General features: G+C 42.6%; 1 protein-coding gene and 1 long non-coding RNA gene across 2 annotated transcripts; one reads left to right on the top strand and one right to left on the bottom strand.

Moving 5' to 3' along the window:
• Positions 1-2,337, bottom strand: LOC123917144. Its single transcript, XR_006812384.1, has 3 exons — positions 1,798-2,337; positions 1,559-1,660; positions 1-129 (listed from the first exon to the last, which is right to left on the bottom strand). It is a non-coding gene; the product is annotated as an uncharacterized LOC123917144 (long non-coding RNA).
• A 4,222-nt stretch (positions 2,338-6,559) lies between these two features.
• On the top strand, positions 6,560-10,254 carry LOC123915239. Its single transcript, XM_045966380.1, has 3 exons — positions 6,560-7,843; positions 8,129-8,557; positions 10,087-10,254. Exons 1-3 carry the CDS (start codon positions 6,560-6,562, stop codon positions 10,252-10,254), a joined length of 1,881 nt encoding a protein of 626 aa, XP_045822336.1.
• Positions 10,255-11,350: the final 1,096 nt, after the last annotated feature.

Raw genomic sequence — 11,350 nt, 5'->3', positions numbered from 1 at the left:
CCGGTAATGGTAATAGAAAAACAAATTAAAGGTGTTAAAAAACATAGAGGAAATGCATTGGTAGATGTATTCCTTAAAAAAGAACAATGCTCTACTTTTGAAGAATTAAGAGTCGCTTTTCCTCTCCACCTTGGATGTGTAAGTAAATTTTGAAGAGATTGAAATTACTATCAATTAGTTGATGTGGGAACTTAAAACCACACAATCAGACATTAGAGAGTAAATTAAGGGCCTATTTGTTTAAGCTTTAAAAAAAATGATTTTTTTTTAAAAAAATTTAGAGATTTTTTTTGTAGAGATTTTGAAGAAAAATTTAAAGCTATTTTCCGTTTGTTTACAATCACATAAATATATTTTTTAGAAAATGGTTTTCAAAAAAAAAAATTGAAGAAAGCTATTGAAAATAGCTTTTCATTTTGAAGAAAAAATGATTTTTTTATTAAATTGATTTTTTTAAAAATTTGAAACAAACACAAGTAAAATAAAAAAAATGATTTTTTTTTTGAAAAAAAAATTGATTTTTTTTTTATCTCAAATGGAAATTTATACTTTTTAAATCAAGATGATTGATGGCGGTCTCTCTCTCTCGAAAATACTTATGGTTAGCTCTTACGAATACATATTCTAGCAACATCATATTCAGTAAATTTTATATTTGTTTTGTAGGCACTTCCTAAAACATTTTCTAACAATTTAAAAAAGTTGCTAGAAAATGTGACCCTTAAAGGTCCTAGTGGAGTTGTGTGGAATGTAGGGCTGACAATTAGAGATGATATTTTGTACTTTCGTGAACGGATGGCAATAATTCATGAAAGACCACTCTTTGAAAGAAAATGATTTCCTTCCCTTTAATAAGTACAATGGTGAATCACACGTTGAGGTTTTAATATGTGATGGAGAAGTTTTTGTGAGAAAGCAGCTGCATATTTTGTTGGAAAATGGGGAGATGCCCAAACTGAACAATGGGGTAGCAAGGCAAACGATACAAAAAACTTTGTTAAATTCTTCAACATAGTTTTTTTTTTTTTTGTCTCTTTTTCCTTGCTACCCCCTTGTTCAGTTTGAGCATGTCCCCATTTTTCAACAAAATAAGAAGCTGCTTTTTCGCCGAAACTTTCTCCATCAAAAAATTAAACCTCAAAATGTAATTCATCATTATACTTAAAGACAAGAAAATCATTCTCTTTCAAAGAGTGATGTTTCGTGAATTATTGCCAACTGTTCGTGAAGTACAAGATATTATCTCTAGTTGTTACCCTACATTCCACACAACTCCACTAGGACCTTAAATGGTCACATTTTCGGGCAACTTTTTAAATTGTCTGAAAATGTTTTAGGAAGTGGCTACAAACAAAATATAAAATTTCCTAAAAGATGTTGCTAGAATATGTATATATCAAACTAAAATTTCCTAAAAGGTGTTGCTAGCTAGAATATGTATATATCAAACTAGAATGATTCCATAATGTAATTGAGACGAATACTCAAGTTAAATAAAAGGTAACTCAATTGGAGCAAATATATATATAAGAAACATAAATCTGAATGTAAGATTTACATTGTATAAGGCATAGCACTAACTTGATGAGTGTGCCCACCACCGCCATAGCACCAATTAAAAGTAGTAGATCTTGATTTGATTTATTTTTTGTTGCACTAGCTACAATAAGATAAAAACATCAATATCAATAATTTTTAACAAAGAAAAAACCCACTTTATTAGGAAAATTCTGAAGATTAAACCACAAAATAAAGATTAAAGGCAACAATAAGATAAAATTACGAATAAAGACTCACCTAAAGAATAACAACAAACATGCAATCAACTGTTGTCCTTCCTTAAAGACACGATTGACACTACAATCAACAACCCTTCCAAAGAGATTGCAATTACTATCAATGACTTGATGTGGGAAATGAAAACCACACAATCAAACATTGGAGAGTAAATTAAAACTTAGATCTGAGAAAACCTATTAGAGTTGAAGTAATTGAGACTCAATTGGGAATCTAAATAGTTACTTATTTGAAGATGCATTGGAATAAAAAAAAATTGAAAGAAGAAGGACTCTTAGAGAGAGAGAGATGGAGTGTTGTAGAATGCGATAGTGAGCAAGATATATAAAGAGAGGGATACATTGAAATTGGAAAGGCATGCCTCACATGTTTTGAATGAATAACGATTGTTGGAGAGAGAGAGAGAGATCATATGGAGTGTTGTAGAAGACAAGAGTGAAGAAGATATATAAAGAGGGGCATACGTTGAAATCGGAAAGGCATGCCTCACATGTTTTGGAAAGGCGTGCAATTTTAAAAAAGAATGAAAAAGAGTTTTTGTTTGAGGTTTCTCAATGCATCCTTTCATTTTTAACGTGTAATGAGGGGTTAAAAGAGGCCCACATGATTTAACTACCCCATTTGGTCCTATATATAAGAAAAAAGTTGCGTTTTAAATTCATTAAAGAATTGATGTATTTATACTATATTATAGTCCACATACATCAATTCTTTTTTTTTTAGGTAAGACATCAATTAATCTAAAAAAGATTTTTTTTTCTTCTTATATACTCCCTCCGTCCCAAGATATAAACAAAAAGTGGTCAACCAAAATGGATGTATTTGGACTAAATTTTTAACCAAATACATCCACTTTGGTTGACCACTTTTTGCTTATATTTTGGGACGGAGGGAGTATAGTACTAGAGGGAGTATTATTTGGCACACAATTCGAAAAGAATGGAAAAGAGTTTTTGTTTGCTGTTTCCCGATGCAATCTTTCATTTTAACGTGTAATTATGGGTTAAAAGGGGCCCACGTGATTTAACTACCCCCTCCGGTCCTATATATAAGAAAAAAGTTGTGTTTTAGATTCATTAAAGAATTGATGTATGTAGACTATATTATAGTCCACATACATCAATTCTTTAATGAATCTAAAAAACAATTTTTTCTTATATACTCCTTCTGTGACACTTTATAAGCAAAAATTACTTTTTAAGTTCATTGTATATTTACTGTATCTGGTCTATGTTATGGACCAGATACAATAAATTTACAATGAACCTAAAAAGTGCATTTTTTATTATAAAATGTCACGCAAGGAGTATAGGACTATTCCTGACACAATTAGAAAAGAATTTTTGTTTGTTGATTCCCAATGCAACCTTTCATTTTAACGTGTAATGAGGGGTTAAAGAGGGCCACAAGATTTAACTACCCCCTCCGGTCCTATATATCAAAAAGTTGTGTTTTACATTCATTAAAGAATTGATGTATATAGTCTGCATACATCAATTCTTTAATGAATCTAAAAAGATTTTTTGTTCTTATATATAGGACTAGAGAGAGTATTATTTTGGACACAATTGGGGTTTTTAATGGGCGGTGGGATTAGGATATCTAATGACCTGACAAAACCTGAAAATAAGAGATAATTTTCATTATATTTATTTGTCTACATATTCGTATAATTTATTAATTTATTAATTTATTATTTATAAATTAATATATAAAAATAAATCCATTTGGATTGGTGCATTGGTATTGGCTTGGGACCTATGAGTGTGCTCCTCTTGAGGTCTGAGGTTCGATTGTCTCTGGCGCAAATTTGGGTGGGCTAATTTAGCTTCTTCAAAAAAGATTAATATAAATATATTTGAAAAAATGATAATAACAAAATTAAGACAATTGGAAATAGTTGCTTATGAGAAGATGCATTGGAACCAGGCTCAGCCCCCACACAAGTATGGAGTGTGCCATATGGCAACGGGACTCAAAATATTAGAAACCTCAATTTAAAATTTTGAGACCCTATAATAGTTATATGTTGTTAATATTTATAAATGAGGAGTGTTAGAGACACACCCTCTAACACACTCCTCTAAACACACTCCAATATATCAATGCCACGTCACCCTTGCCACCTCTTTACCGGTTCTGCAAGTTGAGATCAATTTTAATTATTATTTTTTATTCTATTATTATTTGCGTTGTAAATTGTAATTGTAACTCTTCTTCTTCCACATTTACACTCCTCCAAAACTGCAACTTGTTATCTCTCTTCCGTCTTCCCCTTATGCTGGCTGGGTCTCTGCTTTGCTATATTGCTATATGTCAAAAGAAGCCACAGTTGCCACCCCAATTACCAATATTATTTTTGCTTGAACTTACAACAACTTGATAACAACACCCATTAACTACCGAGCAAACCTTTTGATTCTAATATCGATTAAGCTAGTACCCAGCAAATCCATGGAACTCGATTATGTTTGCACGCAGAGGCAACGGCAACCAGATCTCGCCGAAAATGATTTAGATAAACAGAAATCTCAGATCTGAAATAATCTCGACTGACACTCTAATTGTGACACTTGGGAAGGAATCATAGAGTCTATGATATTTTTATTACTTGTATTCTTAGATAGTTGTTCTTGTTGAGTTAGTAATTCAAATTATAAGTTTGTTTAGTTTGTTTGATTAAGATTTACTTTGTTAGTTTGTTATTCCAATTAGTTAGTTAGTTACTAAGGGTTAACCGAAGTTAGTTATGGTTAACCATGGTTGCTTGAGATTCAAGTAATCCTATAAATACATTATAAATACTCATTTGTTCATGATCAATAAAATTTTACTTTTTTCCTTACTCTATTCTCTCTTTAGTTCATACAAAATTCAATTCATAATCCCCAACAGTTATTTTATATAAAAATAATTTAGTCATACTTTTTAAGGAAATGAAGTCCTTTTTTTAAGTTATTTCATTGTTAAAAATTTGGGTTTACACAGTTCGCCTGAGAAATTCAGTGTCTTAATTGTGGGAATGTTCACAACGAAACAAGGAGGTTGTGATGGAAAGGACACAAACAATTGTGTTGAAGAAGTGATTTTGGTGTGAGATCGAGTTTTGATTTTGGATTGAGAAGCGACTCTTATGTGAGATTGAGTTGCGATTTTTTATCAAGAAGCAAGGAGAGAAGCAATTCTGGATCAATTTTGAGTGACTAAAAATATCTTTTTAATTTGAAACAGGAAAAACTATATGCGGTGGCAACCTAAATATTGATGGCAAATTGGTGCAACCTGAATATTGAATTGAAGGTTTCATATTGCTTTTGGACATCACTAAAAACATGTTTGCAACCTTCACGAACCAAAGCCTCAATTCCAACATATTGATAAAACCACTTTAATTGTCCTTTCATAAGGTTTTATATTACACTTTACCTTCACAATCCCTCAAAAAATAACAATACCATCTGTTCTGGACTGGGCCAAGAGCTGGCCCAATCACTTATGCCCGACATTTGGGGCACAGCCCACTAAGGGGAGACTTCCCCGACACGTCAGCCAATGACGTGCCCTGCTCGACATAATGGGTAAGCAGCACGTTTAGCACGTGCTCATATACCCGCGCATGTTGATCCGTTCACCGTAGCTTAACAGCTAAGCAGCACGTTTAGCACGTGCTCCCTTATCCAGCCACAGCTGTCACGGAGCCTATCCCTTACCCGCGAATAGCGGAACGGCTCCAACCAAGATAGAGGCAAATAACGGCCTTCCCCTACGATACGGGGACTATCTTGGCAGTTGAGTCTATTGGGCCGGTTATCCCGGCCCAATAGACCAACCTTTGGCCCAGCGCTGGGGGCACTATATAAGCTCTCCTATACAGGAGAGCCAGGTATTCTGATTCATTCTCACTATACTTTCTCTCTCTTCTTTTGTATCTCTCTGTTCACTTTGCTGACTTAGGCATCGGAGCACCTGCAGGTACAAACCCCCCCTTCGGTGTGGAAGCTTGCTCAACGGACCGGCCATCCATCTATTCTGATCACCAGGTACGATCAGTGGCGCCGTCTGTGGGAACTGAGTTCTTCCCCATTCTTTAACCTTTCTCCAAAGAAACAAAGATAAAAAACCAAACCTCTCAAAAAACTTCATCATGGCCAGTTCTTCGCAGCCACTCAACACCGACGCCGGCGACGATAACGTGCTCAACGTTCCATCCTCTCCGCCGCCGCAGCATAACACCGTGCTATCCCCGGTGCGTGACAATACCACCGCGTCTCACGGTCCAGAAACCGACTCCCGCGACGGACGGGAAACCTCACTCTCTTCCGATGAAGAAGACGTCGAGATCCTAACCGATCGTCAGATGGGCAAACGCCCGCAATTGAAACAAGAAACTCCGGCAAACAACGCCGAACAGCCCGCCGTCTTGGCCAACTCTGAAGTCGCAGCCTTGATCGCTGCCCTCAAACAAACAACGGAGGCCATGCAGGCTCAAAATCGTCGACTGGACGAGCAGAGCGAAAGAATCGCCGCGCTGGAGAAGAGCCGGCGTCGCAGAAAGACCAACTCTCCCCCGCGGAGACACCAGGCTACTCCTTCCCCTCCCCGTCCGGCGGCCGTCAAACATCGACGCCCCGACTTAGAGAGGGTCGAAGTTACTCCTCGGAAGAGGGATCGTACTCCTCCACATCGCGAGGGTAGGCTCTCCCCGGGCAAGAAAGGGAAGCACGAAGCCCCGCGCCGCCATTCACCTCAAGGGTTGACGAACATGGCCAAGCATGGCGCGTCGGGCAGCTATCGTCCTCGCAAATCTCGCAGTCAAACGCCCATGCCCGGCGATAATTCTCCCCGGTCTTCCGAGGACCATTCTCCCAATGGGAGTGACGAGGGTGATCCCCGATGCCCCCTGTCCGCAGACATTCTGAGGAAGCGTGTTCCAAAGGGCTTCGAGAGACCTCCTACGCTCCCCGCGTACGATGGCTTGACCGACCCCGACGATCACATAGCCAATGTGAACGCTAACCTGGATTTCAGGAACATTAGCGGTGCCATTAGGTGCAGACTGTTCCCAACCACGCTGAGGAAGGGAGCAATGGCATGGTACCAAAGCCTGCCCCCTCAATCCATCCATTCATGGAGGGATCTGACTGAACAGTTTTCCAGACACTTCACTGCTTCCCGCAAGCATCCAAAGACTGTGCACGCCTTGGAGGCCATATACCAAGCCGAGGATGAAACTCTCCGCAATTTCGTCGAGAGGTTCAATAAAGAGGCTGTGCAAGTCGAAACAACCGACGATATGAAAAAATACTTGCTGCAGAGGGGCCTTCGCCCGGGCAGCGATTTTGCCAAAGCTGTGGGCATAGAAAAACCACCCACCTGGGACGACCTCCTCCTAAAAGCTCAAAAGTACATTGATTACGAGGAAGTCCAGGCAGCTGATGTCGCCCGCCTTGCCCGACCTGGAAGCAGCCACCCTGCCCGCGAGCCCTCCCATAGGAACGATGACAGGGGTGGCGACAGGGGACACGATAGAGGCGGCGATCGGGGTGGCGAGAGGGGCAGAGACAGAAGGAGGGGTGAAAGACGAGAGCCTCGTGGTCCTCCAAGTACATTCGCCACCTACACCCAACTCGTCAAATCACGGGGAGAGATATTCGCTGAGGTTCACATCTCTGAGTTCGACAGAGCAAATGTGAAACAACCAAAGCCAACCCCCCTAAAACCCGGCCAAGACAAAAATAGGTACTGCAGATACCACAAGAGTTATGGTCACAGGACCGACGACTGCATCCAACTGAAGGATGCTATTGAAATCATGATCAGAAACGGACAACTAAGACAGTTCGTGAAAAGAAACAATGATCCTCGACCCGAAACCGCGGAGACTCGCGCGGTCGAGGAGGTCCCTCCACAGCCAGCCGGGCAGAAAAACGCCAAGCAAATAGCTATGAGCGTATCCCGGCCAGAAGATTTGGCTATCCCCAGCGATTTTGAGGACACCTATACTGGTCCTACGCTTAGCACGGGGGACTACTTCACAGACTCACTCGTCATATCCGGCGGTCACATGGACAAGCACACCGTCGGATCAATAAAAAGAAAATTCGAGGATCTCATCAACACGTCCTCGAATATGAACGCAACGCTGGACAAGGCGAAGGGGCGATCAATGCCTTTAGCCTTCTATCGAGAAGAGCTGCCCGGTGGGACAGCCAATTTCCAAATTCCCCTCCTCGTCCGGGCAGACATGGCCAACATGGACGTTCGTCGGGTCCTCATCGATCCGGGGAGCTCTTGCGACATCATGTACGCCAGTTTGTTCAGAACCTTACAGCTGGACGAGACACACCTCACCCCATACATGGGCTCAGACCTCACAGGATTCAATGGAGCAACTACTAGGCCTTGGGGTTATGTCGACCTGATCGTCACCTTTGGCTCCGAAGAGACTGCTAAGTCGATCAGGGTGAAATTCTTGGTCGTAGACTGCCCCTGCCTCTACCAGTGCATCATCGGCAGGACGGCCATAGCAGACCTGATGGCTGTCCCCTCCACCGCCCACCTGAAGATGAAATATTACACTCATAAGGGGCAGGTTGCTACTCTACACGGGGACATTGAAGCTGCAAGAAGATGCTTTGACGCAGCATCCAAGGGCAACAACTTCATTGGCAAAGCTCCTGAAGCAAAGAAGCCAAAGCCTTCCTCGGAAACACCACCAAAGCCATCCCCGGAAGCACCACCAAGTCTGCCCGGTCCAAGTGTGAGCTCTGTTGATCTTGACAGCCGCACCTCCAAGAAAGAGCATAAGGAGGAGAAAAAGCTGAAGAAGGAGGAGAAGGAGGACGACGAGGCGAGCAAAGAGCATTATCGCCCCATTCCAGATGGAGACTTCGAGATAGTCCAGTTTGGCGAAGATCCAGAAAAAGGAGTCAAGATTGGTACGGGGCTCCCCGAGTTGGCGAGGAAGCAGCTGAAAGCCTGCCTTAGAGAAAATGCTGACTTGTTCGCATGGCACGCTGCCGACATGCCCGGGCTGGATCCAAACATCGCTTGTCATCAACTTACTGTCGACCCACTTGCTAGTGCTGTAGTGCAACGTAGGCGTAGGCAGTCTCCCGAAAAAGCGGAGGCTGCTGAAAAAGCTGTAAAAGACCTCCTAGAGGCAAATTTTATTTCTGAAGCCAGATACACTACCTGGTTGTCAAACGTTGTACTAGTTAAAAAATCTAATGGAAAATGGCGCATGTGTGTTGACTATACCGATCTCAATAGGGCTTGCCCTAAAGATTCCTATCCTTTACCTTGCATTGATAAATTAGTCGATAATTCTTCTGGCTTTAAATTATTGTCTTTTATGGATGCATATTCAGGATACAACCAAATCCCAATGGCTGTGGCCGACAGGGGAAAAACAGCTTTCATGACCGAGTCGGGCAACTATTACTACAACGTAATGCCCTTCGGTCTAAAAAACGCTGGTGCTACATACCAGCGGATGATGAACAAAGTGTTCCGGGGTGAAATAGGCGACATGCTCGAAGTCTACATGGACGACATGATCGTAAAATCCCACGAGGAAATCGACCATACCGCCCACCTACGTAAGGTCTTCGAGCAGGCCAGAAAACACAACATGCGATTCAACCCAGAAAAATGCACCTTCGGGGTACGAGCAGGAAAGTTCCTCGGATTCTACCTAACAGAACGAGGAATCGAAGCCAACCCCGACAAGTGTCGTGCCTTTACGGAGCTCCCAACTCCGAGCAACAAAAAATCCATACAAACCCTGAACGGAATGCTGACCTCATTGTCTCGCTTCGTAGCAAAATCTGCTCAACACGCATTACCACTTTTCAAATTACTAAGGAAAGAAGCTGTGTTCGAATGGACGGACGAGTGCGAGCAGGCCCTCCAACATCTTAAAAAGGCCCTGTCCGAACCCCCAGTCCTCTCGCGCCCGGATGTCGAGGAAGTGCTATACATCTACCTCTCCGTCGCATCTGAGGCCGTCAGCGCAGCCCTTGTCCGCGAAACAACGGAAGGACAAAAACCAGTGTACTTCACGAGCAAGGCTCTACAGGGGCCCGAACTCAGATATACACAAATCGAAAAGGTGGCCCTCGCCTTGATCAACGCAGCAAGAAGACTACGTCACTACTTCCTAGCGCACACAATCATAGTACGAACCGACCAACCCATCAAATCATTGCTTGGTCGACCAGACATGGCGGGCAGGATGCTCAAATGGTCCCTCGAGCTTTCCGAATTCGACATTCGTTACGAAAGCAGGAAAGCACTAAAATCACAAGTCCTAGCAGACTTTGTGGCCGAAATGACGAGTCCAGCCTCCTCGACAAGCGAGGCAGACAAATGGACAATATTCGTCGACGGAGCGTCAAGCTCCACGGGAGCAGGAGCAGGAATTATCCTGGAAAACGAAAATGGGATCATCATTGAAGTATCCCTAGCACTATCCTTCCCGACATCAAATAACCAAGCAGAATACGAAGCCTTCCTAGCAGGGCTACGGTTGGCCGAGGACATGGAGGCAAAAGAAATTAAAATCTTCACAGATTCACAACTTGTTGCCTCACAAGTATTAGGAGAATATCAAGCCAAAAATGATAACCTCTCCGAGTATTTAGCATTAGTGAAGGAAAGAATCACCAAGTTCCAGTCCGTGGAAGTGCAACACGTTCCACGCGAGCACAACAAACGGGCAGACATCCTGTCCAAACTGGCGAGCACAAAAAAGAAAGGCGGAAACAAATCCGTCATTCAGGAAGTACTCCCCCGACCAAGCATCGAGAAGGCGAGCAACGTCCTCGACATAAATGTCATTGGCGACCAAAACTGCTGGATGACCCCCGTATACAATTTCCTCGCGAATGGAACCCTCCCTGACGATCAGAAAGAGGCAGCAATAATTAGACGTCGAGCATGCGCTTATGTCGTCCTCGACGGAAAGTTATATAGAAGAGGATTCTCAATCCCACTCCTTAAATGTGTCGACGAGGAAACAGTCGACTACATCCTGCGCGAGGTACACGAGGGGATCAACGCCCAGCACCTGGGAGGAAGATCGCTGGCCAGAAAAGCCCTCCGAGCAGGATACTACTGGCCCACCATGCAGCAAGACGCAAAGGACCATGTGAAGAAATGCGACAAATGTCAACGACATGGGGACATGCACCTGGCTCCTCCCCACGAACTCAAATCTTTGTCGTCACCATGGCCCTTCGCTTGGTGGGGCATGGACATACTTGGCCCCTTCACAAAGGGACTTCACCAAAATAAATTTCTAATAGTCGCCGTGGACTACTTCACCAAATGGGTAGAGGCTGAACCTCTCTCCGACATAACGTCATTCAGGATACTCCGTTTCTTCAAACGCGACGTACTCTGCCGGTTTGGGATACCACAAGCCATCTTCACAGACAACGGGACACAATTCACGGACAAAGGATTCCAAGACTTCCTCGCTGCCCTGGGGACCAAGCAACATTTCACTTCCGTGGAACATCCCCAAACTAACGGGCAAGCCGAGGCCGCC

Source organism: Trifolium pratense, linkage group LG3 (genome assembly GCF_020283565.1).
Source record: "Trifolium pratense cultivar HEN17-A07 linkage group LG3, ARS_RC_1.1, whole genome shotgun sequence".
NCBI lineage: Eukaryota > Viridiplantae > Streptophyta > Magnoliopsida > Fabales > Fabaceae > Trifolium > Trifolium pratense.
This window is presented reverse-complemented; position numbering and strand designations above follow the sequence as displayed.

Excerpts from the sequence above, each read along its gene's own strand:
- LOC123915239 (XM_045966380.1), top strand. The coding sequence starts at position 6,560 with ATGGCCAAGCATGGCGCGTCGGGCAGCTATCGTCCTCGCAAATCTCGC. Across the intron at positions 7,844-8,128 it reads ACTACTTCACAGACTCACTC|CTGGACGAGACACACCTCAC; the intron begins GTCATATCCGGC and ends AGAACCTTACAG. Across the intron at positions 8,558-10,086 it reads CAAGTCTGCCCGGTCCAAGT|GAAAGCACTAAAATCACAAG; the intron begins GTGAGCTCTGTT and ends TTACGAAAGCAG.